Raw genomic sequence first — 23,086 nt, 5'->3', positions numbered from 1 at the left:
TATTATTCATATTTTTACAATATCCCCCATATTTGCTTAATATCCCCAATTCCTGCTACTATATCCCATATCCCTGCGACAATGTCAACTATTCCAGCAATAATATCCCCTATTTCTGCTACAATCTCCCCTATTTCTGCTACAATATCCCCTATTTCTTCTACAATATCCCCATTTCTGCTACAACATCCCAATTCCTGCTTAATATCCCCTATTTCTGCTACAGTATCCCCTATCCCTGTTACAATATCCCCCTATTTCTGCTTAGTATCCCCTATTTCTGCTTAATATTCCCTATTCCTACTACAGTCTCCCCTATTCCTGTTGCAATATCGCGTCGTGTAAAGTCGGGAAAAAGTCAATTTGTGTGGTGAAAGATGAGAAGATATAGTGCCATTCTTTCTTTACGCGCCTTATAAGTGGTACAGGAAGGATTAAAACCTTCCCTGTAATTTCCAAATGTGTGGGTTGTGTGTGAAGTGTTTATCTACGTTGTTGTGACTTGCTGTTTGCATAACTATAAGAATCTATCTGCTAGATAATTTGGTACTAAAAACAAAAACGCACATATTACTGTTTATACTAAAACCGCTAATCATAAAATGCCTGAAACTGTCGTGTGTGTGTGTATATATATATATATATATATATATATATATATATATATATATATATATATATATATATATATATATATATATATATATATATATATATATATATATGTCGTACCTAGTAGCCAGAACGCACTTTTTGGACTACTATGCAAGGCCCGATTTGCCTAATAAGCCAACTTTTCATGAATTAATATGTTTTCTCTAATTTTTTTCTTATGAAATGATAAAGCTACCCATTTCATTATGTATGAGGTCAATTTTTTTTTATTGGAGTTAAAATTAACGTAGATATATGACCGAACCTAACCAACCCTACCTAACCTAACCTAACCTATCTTTATAGGTTAGGTTAGGTTAGGTAGCCGAAAAAGTTAGGTTAGGTAGTCGAAAAACAATTAATTCATGAAAACTTGGCTTATTAGGCAAATCGGGCCTTGCATAGTAGGCTGAGAAGTGCGTTCTGGCTACTAGGTACGACATATATATATATATACACAAATATATATACATAATAGAGAACATGAATGTATTTAAATGTTTCAGTGACGATGATTGATAAAGATTAAGCCACCTAAGAGGTGGCACGGGCATGAATAGCCCGTAATTTCAATGACAATGCCAGCAAATTATTATATGGATCGCGTAATGACAGGGGAGCGTTAACGCCTCTGGTGGTCAGAAGCTGAACTGTATTACAGGTTGCCAGTTTTGATATTATAGTGAAGCAATGGTGAGTGTAGTGTCCGGGAGGTCCCACCTCGTTAATTGGGGTCAGTTGACGACGAGCAGGCGACTGGCATGGGAGGAATTGTGTAAAATCCTGGTTTGTGTCTCGGAGAGGCTGCAGGATCCAAGTTAGTTCAGTAGAGCTTCTGGTTGCAATTCTTTTTACCATGTCGTAACTCAGTCGATTAAGACAGCGTCTGGGATGCTCTCGGACGTAGGTTCAAACCATCGTCACGACCCTTGTGGATTTGTTCATGGTTCAAAGTGATTTAAGTGTGAGTACAGTAAATGTGTAAATGTTTATTCGGGTAAAGTACACACATACAAGGGGTGATACAAATATTGCTGAATTTATAGATAGCGCTAGTACATACAATGCCTAAAGCCACTATTACGCAAAGCGTTTCGGACAGGAAAAACACTAAAGACTAAAACTTAATACAAATTGAGGTTAAAGTATAAAATGTGTTGCGACTATATAAAAATAAAGAAGGGGAACATGGCAGAAAAACAGCAAAAATATAATTTGGTCGACAAACAGCATTGTTTAAAAATAAGACATGGGTTGACATTATAGGGGTAAGGTAGGTTACAGGGAGTTAATTAGGTAGTGCTTATCTTTTATCTTCAACTGGTTGAGAGAGGTACAGTCTTTAACATGGTTGGGAAGGTCATTCCACATTCTGGGTCCCTTGATTTGTAGAGCATTTCTAGCTTAAGTCGAACTCTTGGAATATCATAAAGGTATTTGTTTCTGGTGTGGCGGACATGGGTTCTGTTACAACCTTCAATGAAGCTTTTAAGGTCAGGATTGGCATTACAGTTCAGCGTTTTATATATATATATATATATATATATATATATATATATATATATATATATATATATATATATATATATATATATATATATATATATATATATATATAATATATATATATAATACACATAAGAGGATTCACATAATACACAGTAGATCTGTGTTACAGCCATAATGGTTTAATCAATCATAATAGTGAAAGTAGTGTTCCCGGTGTATTTAATATTACGTTATTCGTTATATCTTATGTATTGAGGCAAGATATAGTATGACGGGTGACAGCTACAGTGGTACCCGCTAGTTGGTCATTAGGGCTCCTGTGGTGACCTTAACAGCCATGCCGGTGATTAGCCTTGGGCCCAACACCAAAACCAAATCTTCGATATATTTTGATGTAAATATGAATGAAACGAGAACATTTGGCCACAGATTGTGTAAAGTGGCCAAGCCAGTTGGGGGAAGGGAAGAGACTTATCAGGGAGAAAGCGCCAAGCCATCACGACTATATAGCACTGGGAAGGGGTCAGGATAAGGATTTGGGATGGAATGGTGCCCAACCACTTGTGGACGGTCTCGGGGGATTGAACGCTGACTTGCATGAAGAGAGGCCGTCGCTCTACCGTTCAGCCCAAGTGGTTTGGGGGAGAAGAGGGAGAATGGAGGTTAGTATGAAAAGCATGATTCAGAATGAGGGAAGGAGAGGGGCTCATATGATGAATTTACCTAAGGGCCACCATCTATAGTGGCCTTGACGGGGACAGGACGCCGGCGGCTTGTCAAAGGTCCCGCTCTCTTACTCTCCCCTCCCCCCCTATTAAAGAAATTTTTCTATCTAGATTTGGAACTAAAGGAATTTGTTCTTTTCGATTGTTCCTCACTTTGTACACGATTGTCTCTTGTGTTCATTGTTCCTGATAGTGGTGGTGGTATCTTTAGGTTCCCTGTTACTGACAGAACCGCTGTCTGTGTCTGTGGGGGGCTCCTTTGTGTCTGTGGGGGCTCCTTTGTGTTTGTGGGGGCTCCTTTGTGTTTGTTGGGGCTCCTTTGTGTCTGTGGGGGCTCCTTTGTGTCTGTGGGGGCTCCTTTGTGTCTGTGGGGGCTCCTTTGTGTCTGTGTTTTCCCATGTTGGAGTTTGGCATTTACTAGCTTTAAATCTAGTTTAAATAATTTTTAAATGATTTAAATCATTTAAATCTACATTTACAAGAACATAATAAAGTAGAGAGAGATTTTGTATTTCATTATCATTACCATATAAAATCTATACTATATTTACATGTGTTTTTTGTATAACGTTGAAGTTGATGCTATATTTACCAGTCCTTTGTTTATTACTGAGAGTTGTGAATTAATGATTGTAATTGTTAAGGATTATTTTTATGCTTGTATTGTTTAGTCAGGGTAAACGTGTGTTTTTGTTTTATAATTTTGATGTTTTCCTGTTTTGAAAAGCCTAGTGTTTGTACTGTCTGCAATGGTGTGTTTGTTTCTGAATTGTACCACCTGGGCTGGACGGTAGAGCGACGGTCTCGCTTCATGTAGGTCGGCGTTCAATTCCCGACAGTCCAAGTAGTTAGGCACTATTCCTTTCCCCCGTCCCATCCTAAACCCTTATCCTGACCCCTTCCAAGGGCTATATAGTCGTAATGGCTTGGCGCTTTCCCCTGATCAATTCAATTCAATTCTGAATTGTACATGTTTCTGCTTAATTGTCCTTCTGAGCTTTCGGTTTTATATAATGTGTGTGAGCAACGGGGATTGTTGTGGGTACTTTTATTTGTAATTACTTTGGATTTTATAAATAAAGAGAAAAAACACTATATAATGGTTTATAGGGCAACTTTACCTGGGGGCCAGATTCACGAAGCAGTTACGCGGGCACTTACGAACCTGTACATCTTTTCTCAATCTTTGGCGGCTTTGTTTACAATTATTAAACAATTAATGAGCTCCGAAGCACCAGGAGGCTGTTTATAACAATAACAACAGTTGATTGGCAAGTTTTCATGCTTGTAAACTGTTTAATAAATTGCTTTAGTGCTGGTTTAGTGCTGGTTTAGTCCACGTTGCTTTAGTGACAAAAATCAACACATACAAATGTATAAACTAGCGTAAGAACATTATAATGTATAGAGAAACAAAGATATTGTATCATCATTACCATATAAAATCCATACATAAATAGTAGGTGCACAAACGCTTCGGTATTGTAATGAAGCCGTCATGTCACAGCTGTGAACGTCGTCAACGTTTATGAAAGGGCTCGTATCATTAAACTTCGGACAGATTAACACTTAGGTTGAAGGGCGCGGGGGTGAACGATAGTTTCGAAACTGTTCCTTCAGAGACTTTGTTTACACCAGTTGCTACGACCAACACCTCGCTGCCTGAAGCACAAACAATTCCATATAATTTTACTAAATAACAACCGAATTATTTAAACACAAAATATAACTAAAGATGTAACATTTAATCTTTAATTTAAATTGATGATCAACCGCGGGAAGGCGTGGGGTTTAAAATATGAAAAAGACAGTTTTGACCATGTTTACAAACCGCGACTCTGGCGCCAAGGCGTTAGTTGGTGCTTAGATACGACGGGAGTTGGTTACTGCTGCTCCTGCTCCTCAAGCTCGCTACACGGCTCAAAAACTATTCTATTCACGATTGGGTACTTCTAGTGCCATAGGAGGCGAAGGAACACGTAAATAATAGCTGAAATCGGTGAATTGTGACGAGAGATTTGCGAGTTTCTGAGGGATGATGGCTTAGGTGCGCTTCACACAGGTAAGAGACTTACGTACGTTGTTATTTTCCACAGGAATAACGCACTCGAAACGTTATTTATATGCATAAATGTCACTTAACATTGACTTACGACTCGGTAAGTGTCGCCTTAATAACTAAAACTGAACTAATATTTATTACTGCCGTGTTAAAATTTAATAAAAAAAAATGTATATCGTGTATTTAATCTATTTTATATTTACTTTGTTAATATTGTTGCAAACTTTACAGCTAGCAAACATCAGGTAATAATTTGTCCAATGATTTTCGAATTCTCTCCAACTCCAAAACGTTATAGTGTTTCATTTAGCTTTAAGAATTACCCAATTAAGCTTGTATATTGTTTTCTTAATCTTTGTTATGCCCGGAACCTCAGGACTACGAATCCCGAGCGCTGTCCACTCAGCCGTCAGGTTCCTTACGCTAAGAAATATTGTTTAACAAAATACATGCCGGTCAGGGGGATAGATAAAGTTAGGCTCCAGCTCTTGGTCTTAGGCGCAATTTTATATTTAAACAGTTATAGCGTAGTGATGAGCACATTGAGCTCCCATCTGCTAGGTCCCGGGTTCGATTCCGAGGCAGGAGGAGACGGATGGCTACATTTTCCTTCCACTGGAAGTCCCACCTGATGCCTCTGTTCACCTAGCAGTAAGTAGGTACTCGGGGTTTGTCAGCTTGTTGTGGTGGTACATCCTTGGACGAGGTCAGTAATTTGACCCGGAGGGAAGGGAGGGGGGGGGGGGGGAGACACAGATACAAGCCTAACGTGTATGACAACACCCTGGCTTCGTGTCCCCCGACACAGTGAACTATTATGATGTTAAGGACACTAAAATCCCCCCCTCCCTCGGAGTCATTAACTCCACGGTCAATGAAAGCCGTATTTCGATATATATATTTTAACAAAAACTTCATAAATCATTAAATAATTTAATAACTAAAAATAGTCATATTTGAAGTCCATTTCTTACTATTGACTTTCTCTGTCACAGAAAAATGGAACAGATAGATATAAGCCATGAAAATCGCATAGGTCCATAAATGCTAATACTGTGTTTCTTAAAGCATTTAACTTGGGCTGGGCTGGGTAAGCCTGTTAGTCCCATACCCAAGACTATTCCCCCTGCAAACATGGATGAGATTATCCTCAAGCGTCTGGCTTTGAAGTTTGGATAGACAAACATTCTTTGTGTACTAGGGTTGTGGGGCTTACCTAACATGGCTCGGCTCTGTCTCCTTCTTTCTCACCTATTTTAACTATATATATCCGTCCATCTACCATCTCTCCATTATCTGTCTATCAATTCGTGTATCCTGATTGAGGTAAAGAAAAACATTGCCAGACTTGTTGCTATATTGATAAAATAATTACAATACAGTTGCATCCTGCAATAATACAAGCCATATAATATACACTACATATATAAACAGTTTAAGCACTGGCTATTCATTATAAGAATAAGCAAACTGTGTATGACTAAGGCTAGGAAAAAGTAGAAATTAAGCTAGAAGTTAACATTCTAATTCCTGTATACAAGCATGACACAGCTGATCTGACGATCAAAACAATAACAGTCAAGCGAGCATCCATCCAGTACAATAATAGCTCTGCCCCCGATACAATAGATATGAAATTTTTACTATACACAGATCTATGCAACCATCTATCTACTTGTCTGTATTTGCCTCCCTGTCTATTTTCCTTGGTCTCCCATAAAATAAATATAATTGTCTAATGTGTGGGTGGTTGCCAGTGAGAGGAGCGCAGTGGAGTGAAATATTAAAAAAATAGTTAGCCTTATACTCTATTAACATGTTTCTCAAGCAACAGCTCTTTTAAGTTGAGGAAGAATCGTCCGGTTTATGGGAGTACGGGCAAATTATTAACAGAAAATGTGTTAATTTTTCAGAGATCGGTGAATAATGGCGCATAATACTGAGACAAAATATGGGTTTGAATATTTTTTAAAATATTTATCTGCATAGCTGGTGGGCAGAGCCTAAAATTGTTGTGGGGGTTTGAAAAATGTAGATGAATGGATATATAGATGGATAGATCGATAGACAGGGGGTATAGATAGGCAGATGAAAAGGTGAATGGTTGAACGGACTGATACATGGATATAAAGATGAGTAGGTGGGTAGATGGATAGACTGACAGAGATGGATAGGCGGATTTTATGCTTTTACAATTCTTTTAAAATTAAAATATAATAATAATTTATTTTCAACAGGTTCAGCGCGTAGGGTGACGCCATCGGCGCTGGACGAATAGGAGTCCAGTACGCCCGAGTAATGCTTATGACGTCACCATACTTTAGCCAATAGTTGTCCAGTATGCAGAGGTAAGATATGTGACGTCACTACCTTCCTGTTATGTTGACATTCGATAGGCTACGTTTAGTGATGTTTAATCCTTAAACTTCGATCACAACAGTGAAAAATGGGCCTAAAATAATATAATTAATCCCGAATGAGCATTAATATATGTTTATGTAAATGGAAACATACTTTTGATAGTTATTGAGAACAATGAGTTTAGTATTGAGGGAATTCGTTTTTTTTTTAACAGTAGACATTGTATTTTGTATTCCTTTTATACAACAGATCTAGGCATTAGAGGGAGGTTTAATCTAGTTCCCCCCTTGAAGGGGGAGGGTACAGCCGCCTGTACCAAGGATATTCCTCTGTCCAGTCACTTGTATCGCCACCTGATTGAGACCTGAATCACATTAAGTAATTATGTAATGCTGAAAAGGCAACCCCTCTGGTTATTACATTACGATGTTATTACAACGCAACCGCTGTGCCAAAACGTTATGACGTCGCTGTAATGTAACCGCAACGTTATGACGTCGCTGTAATGTAACCGCAACGTTTATGACGTTGCTATAATGTAACCACAACGTTATGACGTTGCTGTAATGTAACCGCAACGTTTATGACATTGCTATAATGTAACCACAACGTTATGACGTCGCTGTAATGTAACCGCAACGTTTATGACGTTGCTATAATGTAACCACAACGTTATGACGTCGTTGTAATGTAACCGCAACGTTTATGACGTTGCTATAATGTAACCACAACGTTATGACGTTGCTGTAATGTAACCGCAACGTTTATGACGTTGCTATAATGTAACCACAACGTTATGACGTTGCTGTAATGTAACCGCAACGTTTATGACGTTGCTATAATGTAACCACAACGTTATGACGTTGCTGTAATGTAACCGCAACGTCATTACGTCGCTACGTCTTAGAAAACGATGTAGTTACGTCGTGTTGAGAGGCATCTTGTGAATACTGCAAGGGAACCTTTACTGTGGAGTAGGTCAATGGCTGACACCTCTAGCAGGGGGCCGGAGTGCCAGTGCCGGCACTTCCTCTATACCAAGGTCGGAGTGCCTCGTCCGTGTGGATAGTGTGGCGCCTCGTCCGTGTGGATAGTGTGGCGCCTCGTCCGTGTGGATAGTGTGGCGCCTCGTCCGTGTGGAGCCTCGTCCGTGTGGATAGTGTGGCGCCTCGTCCGTGTGAATAGTATGGCGCCTCGTCCGTGTGGATAGTGTGGCGCCTCGTCCGTGTGGATAGTGTGGCGCCTCGTCCGTGTGGATAGTGTGGCGCCTCGTCCGTGTGGATAGTGTGGCGCCTCGTCCGTGTGGATAGTGTGGCGCCTCGTCCGTGTGGATAGTGTGGCGCCTCGTCCGTGTGGATAGTGTGGCGCCTCGTCCGTGTGGATAGTGTGGCGCCTCGTCCGTGTGGATAGTGTGGCGCCTCGTCCGTGTGGATAGTGTGGCGCCTCGTCCGTGTGGATAGTGCGGCGCCTCGTCCGTGTGGATAGTGCGGCGCCTCGTCCGTGTGGATAGTGCGGCGCCTCGTCCGTGTGGATAGTGTGGCGCCTCGTCCGTGTGGATAGTGTGGCGCCTCGTCCGTGTGGATAGTGTGGCGCCTCGTCCGTGTGGATAGTGTGGCGCCTCGTCCGTGTGGCGCCTCGTCCGTGTGAATACTGTGGCGCCTCGTCCGTGTGAATACTGTGGCGCCTCGTCCGTGTGAATACTGTGGCGCCTCGTTCATGTGGATTGACCAATCATCATGGATAAATGTTTCATATTGGCCAATCACCTGTCGGCAAAGCCAGCCAATCGGATACGAATTTCGTGAGAACTCTTGTCGTATGAGATTCCAAGAAAACCCAAATGGACATTGTTAGAGATGTAATGAGAACAGTCCGACGTAGTTGAGACTCGACATAATCGGTTTGTGAGAATTCAGCTTGATTGGAAATCTTGAAGGAGTTAAAGAGACGTGTTGATGAGAGATGCTTTTGTTTAATACATTTATGAATTGTTTTCATTTGTGTAAGGAGTTTTACATGTTTGCGTATTATAGAATCTTTCTAAAGATGTTTAACGGTAATGTAGCCTCTCCTCGTAGAATCTTTATTGTTAGGCTACTTTAGAAAAAAATTATGAAATAGGCTATAAGGCCAACGTGTCCTCATGATAGTGCGTCGCATATTGACCTATTACTCTAAGGCCAAAAATTGTCGTGCTAGAAAAATGGTAGCGGCTCGCGAAATGAACATAATGTCCTGTTTTCTGTTTTGGGTCCTCTGGTAGGTTAGGATAAGGGCACTTTAGTACGACGGTTTCTTGACGTTGGGGAAACGTCTGACGTTAGGAGTATTGTGTGGCTGGTGGGGAAGATAGTGAAGGGTTGGTGGTGGTGGTGGGGAAGATAGTGAAGGGTTGGTGGTGGTGGTGGGGAAGATAGTGAAGGGTTGGTGGTGGTGGTGGGGAAGATAGTGAAAGGTTGGTGGTGGTGGTGGGGAAGATATTGAAGGGTTGGTGGTGGTGGTGGGGAAGATAGTGAAGGGTTGGTGGTGGTGGTGGGGAAGATAGTGAAGGGTTGGTGGTGGTGGTGGGGAAGATAGTGAAGGGTTGGTGGTGGGGTTGAGGGTGGTGGTGGTGAAGATAGTGAGGGGTTGAGGGTGGTGGTGGTGGTGAAGATAGTGAAGGGGTTGGTGGTGGGGTTGAGGGTGGTGGTGAAGATAGTGAAGGGGTTGATGGTGGGGGGTTGAGGGTGGTGGTGGTGAAGATAGTGAGGGGTTGAGGGTGGTGGTGAAGATAGTGAGGGGTTGGTGGTTATGGTGAAGATAGTGAGGGGTTGGTGGTGATGAAGATAGTGAGGGGTTGGTGGTGGGGGGGTTGAGGGTGGTGGTGAAGATAGTGAGGGGTTGAGGGTGGTGGTGGTGGTGAAAATAGTGAGGGGTTGAGGGTGGTGGTGGTGGTGAAGATAGTGAGGGGTTGAGGGTGGTGGTGGTGGTGGTGAAGATAGTGAGGGGGTGGTGGTGGTGGTGAAGATAGTGAGGGGTTGAGGGTGGTGGTGGTGGTGAAAATAGTGAGGGGTTGAGGGTGGTGGTGGTGGTGAAGATAGTGAGGGGTTGAGGGTGGTGGTGGTGGTGGTGAAGATAGTGAGGGGGTGGTGGTGGTGGTGAAGATAGTGAGGGGTTGAGGGTGGTGGTGGTGGTGGTGAAGATAGTGAGGGGTTGAGGGTGGTGGTGGTGGTGAAGATAGTGAGAGGTTGAGACTGGTGGTGAAGATAGTGATCATGACCTACTACCATGGCTCGTCACAGTGTAGTGTAAAGGTGTAGTCAATATTCCCTGGGTAACTGTGTGCTAGTAGTGGTAATGGTGACGTACAAGGTTACAGTGTACACACGTACGTACTACAATAGTACACCTCCCCCCTCCCCCCCTCCCCCAGCAGTTTACTCACTTTACATCTACACACACCTTTGGTCTTTAGTAAATCCAGTTTCAAATTAATTTTCAAACTTCCTGCCCGAAATGCTTTACGTAATAGTGGCTTTAGGCATTGTATGTACTAGTTCTATCTATAAATCCATCAACTTTTGTATCTTACCTTGTATGTATCTGGTTGATCAGTCCAGCAACCAGGAGGCCTGGTCGACGACCGGGCCGCGGGGACACTAAGCCCCGGAAGCACCTCAAGGTAAGGTAACCTTACCTGAATAAAAATTTATTTATTTATTATTATTTACTTATAATATAATCAAACTATTAAATAATATATTACCAGTGGGAGGGACGTCATTAATAACATTAACTCAGCGTGTAATAGTCTATAGATACTTGCCAATAGGTATTCTTAAACAGGAAATAGGTTGATACCTAAACTCTAACATCAAAAGTGCCGTAGGGTCTCCTGGGGCCAGATTCACGAAGCAGTTACCCAAGCACTTACGAACGTGTACATCTTTCCTCAATCTTTGATGGCTTTGGTTACATTTATTAAACAGTTTACAAGCATGAAACTCTGTCAATCAACTGTTGTTATTGTTATAAACAGCCTCCTGGTGCTTCGGAGTTCATTAACTGTTTAATAATTGTAAACAAAGCCGCCAAAGATTGAAAAAAGATGTACAGGTTCGTAAGTGCTGGCGTAACTGCTTCGTGAATCTGGCCCCAGGTTCGTAAGTGCTTGCGTAACTGCTTCGTGAATCTGGCCCCAGATTCGTAAGTGCTTGCGTAACTGCTGTTTGAATCTGGGCCAAGGTCAGCACAATTCGATGCTATTCAAACAAGGTGGTGAACAGAATTTACCTGAGGGCCACTATATTTTTTTTTAGTGGCGTCGACAAGGACAGGAAGCCGGCGGCTTCTCAAAGATCCCCCCCCCTTTCCCCATTTGTCCTGATGATTTTTTTCATGCTGGATTTTAAAATTTAATGTATTTTGGCATTTACGGCTTCGGCGGGTAGGTGGTTCCGATGAGTTTATAATGTTATTGGTGAAAAAAAAAACATCCGTTTTCTGTTCTACAGTAGGCGGGAACAGAAAGAGAAGGGGTCAGATCCACGAAGCAGTTACGCAAGCACTTACGAACCTGTCCATCTTTTCTCAATCTTTGGCGGCTTTGTTTACAATTATTAAACAGTTAATGAGCTCCGAAGCACCAGGAGGCTGTTTATAACAATAACAACAGTTGATTGACAAGTTTTCATGCTTGTAAACTGTTAAATAAATGTAACCAAAGCCGTCAAAGATTGAGGAAAGATGTGCAGGTTCGTAAGTGCTTGCGTAACTGCTTTCTGAATCTGTACCCAGCTTCGTAAGTGCTTTCCTAACTGCTTCGTGAATCTGTACCCAGCTTCGTAAGTGCTTTCCTAACTGCTTCGTGAATCTGGCCCCAGGTTCGTAAGTGCTTTCCTAACTGCTTCGTGAATCTGGCCCAAAGCCGTTACCAAGATACGGAAATATTGAATGGGTAAAATGCCAGACTCCAACAAAGATTTAAATGAAGACGTGTGTGTGTGTTTACTAGTTGTGTTTTTGCGGGGGTTGAGCTTTGCTCTTTCGGCCCGCCTCTCAACTGTCAATCAACTGTTTACTAACTATTTTTTTTTTCCACACCACACACACACACCCCAGGAAGCAGCCCGTGACAGCTGACTAACTCCCAGGTACCTATTTACTGCTAGGTAACAGGGGCACTTAGGGTGAAAGAAACTTTGCCCATTTGTTTCTGCCTCGTGCGGGAATCGAACCCGCGCCACAGAATTACGAGTCCTGCGCGCTATCCACCAGGCTACGAGGCCCCCTGGCCTCGCGCGCGCGCGTGCGTGTGTGTGTGTGTGTGTGTGTGTGTGTGTGTGTGTGTGTGTGTGGCGAGAAGCAGCCGAGAATATTTGTATAGATTCAGGCCATCAACAGCTCGTATACAGCCACACCTCTTACAGCAGAGTCATCAGATGTAGTGCTAGGAAACACACACACACACACACACACACACACACACACACAGTTAACGGATGGAATGCATTAGGCAGTGATGTGGTGGAGGCTGACTCCATACACAGTTTCAAGTGTAGATATGATAGAGCCCAATAGGCTCGGGAACCTGTACACCAGTTGATTGACAGTTGAGAGGCGGGACCAAAGAGCCAGAGCTCAACACCCCCGCATGCACAATTAGGTGAGTAGGTAGTACACACTCACACTCTCTCTCTCACACACACTCACACTCCCCCTCTCCTCCCTCCCTGCTTGAACACCTCATAATAACTTTACCATCATATCTCCTTGCTGTTCTCTCTTCACCTTTTGTTCTCCCACCCCTCCCATTCTTTTCCCCTCCTTCCTCTCTCGTTCTCTCCATTGCTTTCTTTTTACCTCTCTCCCTCCTACCTGTCCTCCCTCCCTCCCTCCCTCCCTCCCATAGTGGTCGAGTAATGGTGAATCTACGTTATTGACATTCATAATGACCCAAAAATCTATTGGAAACACTTTAGGGACAAACTCATATATCATTCTTCATAGGAGTCCCTCGTTGTCGCCATAAGAGCCAAACCCTAATTAATGAGGGACATGGGGGTCGACCACCCTATGACACTCCTCTCATAACCACGGGTCATCATGCAAAGTTCCATTAGGCTAGCTACTTGCTGCTGGCCTCCAGGCTTGGATAAACACATTTTTTGTTGTGGTTGTTGTGGTAGTGTATGTGGTTGTGTAGGTATTGGTGGTTCCGATGGTGGTGGTGGTGGAGAGGGATAGGCTGGAAGGATAGTTGGGGGGAAGGGTGGTTAGTGAGGCGTAGTTCAGTGTGAGTACCAGAGCTGCGGTGAGAGGCAGCGGCAGTAGTCCTTAGTCAGTGGTGTCGATAGTTCCCGCTCCTGCGGTGGTGCTATAGTCTCGAGGGAACACAGCGCCCCACGAGAACCCACACCACCAGCAGCCCCACCAACGGTACCCACACCACCAGCAGCCCCACCAACGGTACCCACACCACCAGCAGCCCCACCAACGGTACCCACACCACCAGCAGCCCCACCAACGGTACCCACACCACCAGCAGCCCCACCAACGGTACCCACACCACCAGCAGCCCCACCAACGGTACCCACGTCTCTCCAACACCCCAAAAAAACAAATCAACATTTTCTCTAATGCTGAGAGAGAGAAGTCAAACCTCCCCCATCATAGTTACACATTACGGCAGCTTGTTCTCTCGACTCCAGTAACTACAAGCCCACATATGTGCAGATGTTTACTGCTCGGGGTGTTAGGTAACACTGTGATCACCCAATTAGGGTTTAACTACCCTAAGAACACCATATAAGAGGTTTGGGGGTTAGCAAATAAACAGGTAAGAACTGTAAGTATTTTTTAGATCAGGCAGACAGGTTGGCATTTGAAAACTAGAAGAATATATCATTATACATCTCTTAGAAATGGGCCAGAAAACTGTGTGGTCTTTTCAAACACGTGAACAAAGTCATTAAAACTGACAGAATGCAGCTATTGTGTATTCTCAAAAGTGTGTGTGGAGGGGGGGGGGGGGGGTGAAATGTTTCGATTAATAGTTTGTAGACTAATTAATATTTATGGTTGATTGGCGTGTATAAACAGAGTAAAGTGGCGCAGTAGACTATGGCGCGTCTGGAATCATCCCGGACGTAGGTTCGAATCCCTCATCACGGCCCTTGTGGATTTGTTCAAAAGGGGCAGAGTTCCCTCTCCTCGTTCGTAACGTCAACAACTCTTGCAATCTCTGGTTCGTAGCGTCAACCAACTCTTGCAGCCTCTGGTTCGTGGCATCAACCAACTCTTGCAGCCTCTGGTTCGTGGCGTCAACCAACTCTTGCAGCCTCTGGTTCGTAGCGTCAACCAACTCTTGCAGCCTCTGGTTCGTGGCGTCAACCAACTCTTGCAGCCTCTGGTTCGTGGCGTCAACCAACTCTTGCAGCCTCTGGTTCGTGGCATCAACCAACTCTTGCAGCCTCTGGTTCGTGGCGTCAACCAACTCTTGCAGCCTCTGGTTCATAGCGTCAACCAACTCTTGCAGCCTCTGGTTCGTGGCGTCAACCAACTCTTGCAGCCTCTGGTTCATAGCGTCAACCAACTCTTGCAGCCTCTGGTTCGTAGCGTCAACCAACTCTTGCAGCCTCTGGTTCGTGGCGTCAACCAACTCTTGCGCCTCTGGTTCGTGGCGTCAACCAACTCTTGCAGCCTCTGGTTCATAGCGTCAACCAACTCTTGCAGCCTCTGGTTCGTAGCGTCAGCCATCTCTTGCAATCTCTGGTTCGTGGCGTCAACAACGCTTGCAGCCTCTGGTTCGTAGCGTCAACCAACTCTTGCAGCCTCTGGTTCGTAGCGTCAGCCATCTCTTGCAATCTCTGGTTCGTGGCGTCAACAACGCTTACAGCCTCTGGTTCGTAGCGTCAGCCATCTCTTGCAATCTCTGGTTCGTAGCGTCAACAACGCTTGCAATCTCTGGTTCGTAGCGTCAACAACGCTTGCTATCTCTGGTTCGTAGCGTCAACAACGCTTGCAGCCTCTGGTTCGTAGCGTCAACCAACTCTTGCAGCCTCTGGTTCGTAGCGTCAGCCATCTCTTGCAATCTCTGGTTCGTAGCGTCAACAACGCTTGCAATCTCTGGTTCGTAGCGTCAACAACGCTTGCAATCTCTGGTTCGTAGCGTCAACAACGCTTGCAATCTCTGGTTCGTAGCGTCAACAACGCTTGCAATCTCTGGTTCGTAGCGTCAACAACGCTTGCAATCTCTGGTTCGTAGCGTCAACAACGCTTGCAATCTCTGGTTCGTAGCGTCAACAACGCTTGCTATCTCTGGTTCGTAGCGTCAACAACGCTTGCAGCCTCTGGTTCGTAGCGTCAACAACGCTTGCAGCCTCTGGTTCGTAGCGTCAACAACGCTTGCAGCCTCTGGTTCGTAGCGTCAACAACGCTTGCAGCCTCTGGTTCGTAGCGTCAACCAAGTCTTGCAAGTCACTTTGTTGCGACAGCCGTCTGACAGCTTACTCTGCGGGATCGAGTCGAGTGCGTGTCACTTCAGATATTGCTTTGATGTGATGGATAGCTTTTAGCATCTCGAACTGTCAATTAGACTTGAGACAACGAGTCCTAACCTCAGACTAACACGAGAATAAGGGGGGGAACTGGCAGAAGGCCTATTGACCCTTATGAGGCAGCTCCTATTTACATCCACCCAAACTCATTCATATACGTGTCTATCCTACGCTTGAAACACTTCAATGATGCCAACATTTATTGTGTTACCAGGTAATCAAACTTCTTTCTCCCCCCCCAAAAAAAAAGGGTATCTATTCAGATCTTGAATCTCAACTAATCCAGTTTGTATACATTGTTTTGATTATTTTCTTGTGTTGGTATACTCCAGTAAAGTATACTGGGGATAATATGTAAACTGCGTTACCTGTGGGCCAGGTTACTATAGACTCGACATCGTCGTATCTGGTACCATAGGCTGTGTTACCTCCCATTACTAGGCCTCCCCCCCCCCACCCCCCCCACCCCCCGAGTCGAGTTCTGGCCAAGTAAAACAGAAAAAAATATCAAGTATCTTCTCCAGTTTATGAGAAGTTCCGACTGTCCATTAGCAAGGGGGCCAGATTCACGAAGCAGTTACGCAAGCACTTACGAACGTGTACATCTTTCCTCAATCTTTGACGGCTTTGGTTACATTTAGTAAACAGTTTACAAGCATGAAAACTTACTAATTAACTGTTGTTATTGTTATAAACAGCCTCCTGGTGCTTCGGAGCTCATTAACTGTTTAATAATTGTAAACAAAGCCGCCAAAGATTGAAAAAAGATGGACAGGTTCGTAAGTGCTTGCGTAACTGCTTCGCGAATCTGGCTCAAGGCCTCAAATACCCGGTGCAAGAACTGTTAAGGTCTAGTTCCTAGCAGGGAAGGTCCTAGCTAGAAATGACAGCCAGAGAGCTCTTGCTAGCTGAGTTTGGTCTCGGCTAGCAAGGGCCAAAGCTGCTATTCTTTTTACCTAGCAGACACGGTCCTATGTATACGTATGCGTTTATATGACTATATAAGGGGGTTTATATGTATATATACGAGGTTAGTATGACTCAACAACACTGGTAAAAAATACTACGGGCTCACCATAGCCCGTGCTGCTTGGAACTTTTTCTTCCAGGTAGCAAATCTTTAACAACAACAACTGGTAAATAAGGAGGACAATGGTAAAAGTTGTATAAGAGATGGAGTCGAGTACCAGGAATGTAATCCACTTGAGTGCCTCTCAATCACTCAAGTGCCGCAAGATTGAATGTTATATTTCTGATATTCCTAGTGCAATAAAGCGATAAAATTGTATATTAGTAGTGAAGCAATACACCTTAAGTGTAGAGCGGTGGTGGTGTAGTATAATTACTGGCAATATCACTAGTAGTAATACAGACATCATGCTGACGTGATGTACTGTATATCAAGGATAAAATCCTCCAAGACTCGGACTGGCAATGAGAGGGTTGTAGATCTGTGCCACTTCAACCCTGGTGGATTTTCTCACTAGTGGTAATATTATCTGTAATATTGGTAATAGCACTAGTATTATTAGTTACGTGGCGTTTCCAGCTTATATATTTAAACACAGGTCGTATTACTTCTTAGACTACGGGCTATTCATGCCCGTGCCATCTCTTGGGTGGCTTAATCTTCATCAGTCAAGCTACTCTTTAGACAAACTCTTCAAGGCAGCAGTCTTGAAGTGGTGGAGCTCGAGTACTTCGAGGCGCGCCCAGCAGGCCCTGGTGGTGGGCACCTCGGGGCTCTGGGGACAGGCTCCCATGCCTGACTGCCTGGAAGGGGGACCAGCGTGACTACAGCTCTCTGTGGGATCACTCTATCTGTGTGCCGACGAGGAGTCACAATAACGTGGCTGAAATATATTGACCAAACCACACACTAGAAAGTGCAGGAACGGCGACGTTTCAGTCTGTGTTGGACCATTCTCAAGTCGATTGTGACTTGAGAATCGACACAATCGACTTGAGAATGATCCAGGACGGACTGAAACGTCGTCGTCCCTTCACTTTCTAGTGTGTGATTTTGTCAACACCATCTGTGTGTTCTCTGGACTGGTCGTCCTCGACTCTGGCAGACGCATCAGCGCCCGCCTGCAGAAAGTCGTTGGAATTGTTGCGATTTTCCCCCAAAGGGTGAAGAGTTTGACGTAGTCATTATTCCCCCCTGGATTACGAGGGCGGGCACATTTATGCCCTGTGGTTACAGGAAAGTTGATAGATTCTAAGTTACATTTTCCAGCTTGACCTGTGGGAAGGGAAGATCTCCGGCGTTGGTTTGCCATAGACGCCTGAAGGCGGTGTTGTGTTTTTGCCCGACTAAGCTTCTAGTTTTTGCCGTTAGGTGTTGCAATTTTGTAGTCCCTTCATTTAAGCTACAACAGCCCATAATCAGGGAGTTAAAACTGCAAAGTAACCGAGACTACCAAGTACCTGGGTGCAAACATGCTAGTTTGGTGGGGAATAGGTACAACACGAGGGGTTCAGAGTCCCATTTGAATCATTTGACCTAGGGTGACCTAGGGAGAATTGGACATTAGTCAAATTCCTCCATTAGTTTGTAGAGTGCTATTAGTTCCCGCAGGTTAATTGTATAAGACGCATTTTGTGTTTACATCTCATACGTGGCACGTCGCGTTCTCCCAGTGGTGTAGACCGGGGACTCAAATATTAACACAGTGGGACATACGAGAATACGATCGTGGACGGAAGAGGCGGGTCACGGAGTCTAAGGGCCCGAGTTCGATTCCCGGCCGAGGCTGAAACAAATGGAAACTGTTTCTTTCACCTGATGCGTCTGTTCACCTAGCAGTATATAAGTACCTGGGAGTTAGATACCTGCTACGGGCTGCTTCCTGGGAGCGTGTGTGTGTGTGTGAGAGAGAGAAATATGTAGTACACATAGTACAGTTAGATTGGTTAGAAAGGCGGGGTCTAAGAGCTAATAGCTCGATTCTGCAGGCACAAATAATAAACACTCACCATCTAACCATTCAGTTATTCATTTACTCGTGGACAGCTTCTCCACGTGAGTACCAACACTCACGTATGAGTTAGTGCCTGGAAGGAATATCGTCTGCAATACGCACTCATTAAATACGCGCCTTGTGTATTTATCGCATCACTCGCTTTAATATTCATACTTGCTTATTTGTTGTTAAGACTCGAGACGCGCTTAGTGGTGTATGATCCAATAATACACGACACCAATGTGTATTTGTGTCCTTGTTTAGAACTGGAAGATTGAGGGCCGCTAAATCTGGTCAGCCAGCATTGTTAAGGTGTACTGGGGGGGGGGGGGGTTACTTAGCGGGGGTACTGGGGGTGGGGGGAGTGTTGGGGGTACTGGAGTATCTGGGGGTATTGGGAGTACTGTGGTAGAAAGGAGTTTCTATTTGATCATACGTAGTATAATCAAGTAGAAACTTGCTTAAGTTTTCAAAACTTGTTTATGCGTTGCTGAATTAGTGTGACCGCGGTTGCTAACGTGTGTGTGTTATGAGGTGTCGGGTTGATCCACCAGACTATTGATTGCTCAGCCCGCGTGCCTCGCCCTCTTATTGGTTGGTCGTAGCCAGAAAATGTGTTTATTAATGGCCACATACGCTTGTTATAGTTATATCTTAAGGCTCTGGGGCCAGATTTCAAGTATTTACGCATCCACCTGCGAAACCTGTATATCATTCAAACGGCTGACTAGCTTCGAAACGTTACAACCAGCTAACAGTATTCTTATAAACAACGTCGGAGCTCGTAAACTGTTTAATGGGTGTAAACAAAGCCCACACGAGTGAGGACATGTTTCGTCAATAGATTTAATATAAAAGCATTGATGTCTGTCTAGGGATCCGAATGTGGTGTTTTGAAGCTCTGAGCGTATACATACTCAACCCGCAGCCCATCCTCCAAACGAAGACCCAAATGTGATTCCATCCACCCGCCAAACCCCAGTTGTTTATGAATGAAAAACGGCTTACACACGACTCTCAACTGATTTCGTTCGAACACTTCCCGAACAAGTGCTTCACTGACGACTTGTGTTCGAACCACAACGCTGTAAATGCTTCACCCACGTGAAACAAAGCCTAGCCAGAGATGTTTTTTTGCATTTGCTGTTTGTGACTGGAGAAAAAGGGCACATTGAGGCTAGTTGGCATCCATCAGTCTCGGGAGACTATGGAGTTGTGCTCTGGTTGTTGGTCTGGAGTGGCCTCTCCAGGGCACAAAGCCAGGGTAGGTTGATATGGGGGAGAAGCTGTTACCCATGCAGCAGGTCACTTAGACTAAATGTAGCACAAGGTTACCCAACGGGCGAGCAGGGAGGTTGGGACAGGGGAAATAGTAGTAAGGAGGAAAAACTTTTGGGCCTTAGATAAGGTGCGTGTCGTTTGGTGGGAAGTTGGATGTTGTTTGTTGTTTAAGATTCGCTACTGGGAACAAAAAGTTCCAAGTAGCACGGGCTATGGTGAGCCCGTAGTGGACTTGGGAAGTTGGAGAGGCAGGACTTGCTAAGGGATGTCTGGCGTTGACAACACAGCAGATACCAATCCTATCGCATCACTGCAATCATTGCCTCCAAAACCCCAAGGGAGGCAACTGGCAGATGTTAAGTGTGCTAGGGGGAACTACAATAAGAAACGATCATTGGCGTGTCTTTTGAAGCATATCCAATCACATAAACAAAAACTATTTGTCTAATGTGGAAAACGACACATGAAAGTTGAATCTGAGAAAGTAACCAGTCCGTCCTCCTAAGGTTCCCCAACGTCAAGAAACTGTCGTACTAAAGTGCCCATATCCCAACCTACCAGAGGGCCCAAAACAGAAAACGGGATAGTATGTCAATTTCGCCAGCCCCTTCCATTTTCCAGTACGACGATTTTTGGCCTTTTGGTAGAGTGTACGTCAAAATGCGACGCTCTATTAGGAGGACGGGGATTGCAGTAACGCTGAAGACAGCTCCAGCAGATTTTTTCCAGGAGAGTGAGAATGTTGGTGGAAATGCTTACGTTGAAGGCTTCATCAGACTGCTTGGAGAAAGGAGCGGGTTGTGTGGGTGTGTAGAGGGGGTTCAAATCCTTCACTGTACAGGTTATGGTTTTATAAATGTAAACAATCTTGAGAAGCTATTTTAATTGATGACCAAAGATCATTTACATGACCAAAGTTGTATATGAGCTTAATAAGAGCGGACGGGGGGTTGGGGGTAAAAATAGCCTAAGCTACTTTTATTCCTTTGAGATGTATTTTCTTGTCTCTAAAAACGTACTTGAACTTGAAGAGCGGACATTTAGCTCACCACCAGATGTGAGAGAACATGAACAACCCAAACCGAGAACAAGACGTGTGTGTTAGGCCCTTGAGAGTGACAGCCTGTGAACACTTCCTCACTCATGATGCTAAGCAAGTGAAATACAATTAGCAGTTAGCAAAAACAGGCCTGAACATGTGCTTATTTATGTTGCAGAGTAGCCAGACTGAGTTCCGCAGGGCTCCGTGCTGCCTATAGTGAAGGAGACATCAACGGTGTGATGGTGAGTCCTCCTAGGCCTCACTATCCCATTCCCAGCCCTCACTATCCCATTCCCAGCCCTCACTATCTCATTCCCAGCCCTCACTATCCCATTCCCAGCCCTCACTATCTCATTCCCAGCCCTCACTATCTCATTCCCAGCCCTCACTATCCCATTCCCAGCCCCTCACTATCCCATTCCCAGCCCCTCACTATCCCATTCCCAGCCCTCACTATCCCATTCCCAGCCCTCACTATCTCATTCCCAGCCCTCACTATCTCATTCCCAGCCCTCACTATCCTATTCCCAGCCCCTCACTATCCCATTCCCAGCCCCTCACTATCCCATTCCCAGCCCCTCACTATCCCATTCCCAGCCCTCACTATTCCATTCCCAGCCCCTCACTATTCCATTCCCAGCCCTCACTATCCCATTCCCAGCCCCTCACTATCCCATTCCCAGCCCCTCACTATCCCATTCCCAGCCCCTCACTATCCCATTCCCAGCGCCTCACTATCCCATTCCCAGCCCTCACTATCTCATTCCCAGCCCCTCACTATTCCATTCCCAGCCCCTCACTATTCCATTCCCAGCCCCTCACTATTCCATTCCCAGCCCCTCACTATTCCATTCCCAGCCCTCACTATCCCATTCCCAGCCCCTCACTATCCCATTCCCAGCCCCTCACTATCCCATTCCCAGCCCCTCACTATCCCATTCCCAGCCCTCACTATCCCATTCCCAGCCCCTCACTATCCCATTCCCAGCCCTCACTATCCCATTCCCAGCCCTCACTATCTCATTCCTAGCTCTTTCTACCTCATTCATTGCCAATACTGCTAGTATTGTTATGTAGATAGGCTGTAAGCAGCCCTCGTCAAGCTTGTCCCGATAATAATTATGTAATGATGGTATTGATGATGATGATGAGTCGGTTTGGACGTTACAGGAAGGTGGGGGTCTGGAGAGGCTTCGGGGGGTCGGGGGTTCGGTGCCCTGGATGGCTGACAACCGCTCCAGTAGACAAGACGCCGCCCAGAACAGATACATGCACACCATCTCTTCTGTCTTCGACGAGAGCGGTGAGTGACGGGTGTAAGGGGGTTGAGTGACGGGTGTAAGGGGGTTGAGTGACGGGTGTAAGGGGGTTGAGTGACGGGTGTAAGGGGGTTGAGTGACGGGTGTAAGGGGGTTGAGTGACGGGTGTAAGGGGGTTGAGTGACGGGTGTAAGGGGGTTGAGTGACGGGTGTAAGGGGGGTGAGTGACGGGTGTAAGGGGGTTGAGTGACAGGCGCTGGTGTTTACGCAACATCTGTCACTGTTAAACAATAATTTGGTTATATCTTGCGGCACGTTAGATCTACTGTTTGACATACCCACAGGGGACCACGTGTGCGCGTGTGAGACAGGTGTTGGCAGGAAGAAAGATATATATTGCATGTGTTGACAGGTCACCTGAAGGCACTCCGTCAGCAGCGGAGTAAGATGGCCATGGAGGACCTGAAGCAGCAGGAGGCGGCGAGGGCGTTGGCCAAGGAGCTGCAGAAGGCCGAGGAGCGCAGGATCGACGCCGCCATGGGCGTTCCCGACACCTACGAGCCTTCAGTCAACAGCCCTACGCGCGGCGCAGGTGAGACTTCGCCCGCGGCGCAGGTGAAGCCTGGCGCGTATAACTGACGTGAGCGCCACCTGTCTTCCCGGACAGGTGAATGTATCTATCGAAGCCTC

General features: G+C 45.0%; 1 protein-coding gene across 5 annotated transcripts in view; it reads left to right on the top strand.

Moving 5' to 3' along the window:
- Positions 1-1,343: 1,343 nt before the first annotated feature.
- The window catches only part of LOC123758870 (uncharacterized), a 47,580-nt gene continuing 25,837 nt past the window's right edge, over positions 1,344-23,086 (top strand). For 4 of the 5 annotated variants that reach the window (XM_069334700.1, XM_045743638.2, XM_045743639.2 and 1 more), the window contains exons 1-5: positions 4,740-4,950; positions 7,188-7,298; positions 21,313-21,379; positions 22,308-22,440; positions 22,809-22,988. In XM_069334700.1, coding sequence (XP_069190801.1) covers positions 7,291-7,298; positions 21,313-21,379; positions 22,308-22,440; positions 22,809-22,988 — 388 coding nt within the window. In that variant the 5' untranslated portion in view covers positions 4,740-4,950; positions 7,188-7,290. Of the gene's footprint in view, positions 1,472-4,739; positions 4,951-7,187; positions 7,299-21,312; positions 21,380-22,307; positions 22,441-22,808; positions 22,989-23,086 lie in introns of those variants that run through there. The other variant, XM_045743636.2, reaches the window with a different exon arrangement.

The sequence above is a fragment of the Procambarus clarkii genome, chromosome 31, assembly GCF_040958095.1.
Source record: "Procambarus clarkii isolate CNS0578487 chromosome 31, FALCON_Pclarkii_2.0, whole genome shotgun sequence".
Classification (NCBI taxonomy): domain Eukaryota; kingdom Metazoa; phylum Arthropoda; class Malacostraca; order Decapoda; family Cambaridae; genus Procambarus; species Procambarus clarkii.
Note: the sequence above shows the minus strand (reverse complement) of the source record. Positions and strands in the feature narration are given on the sequence as shown.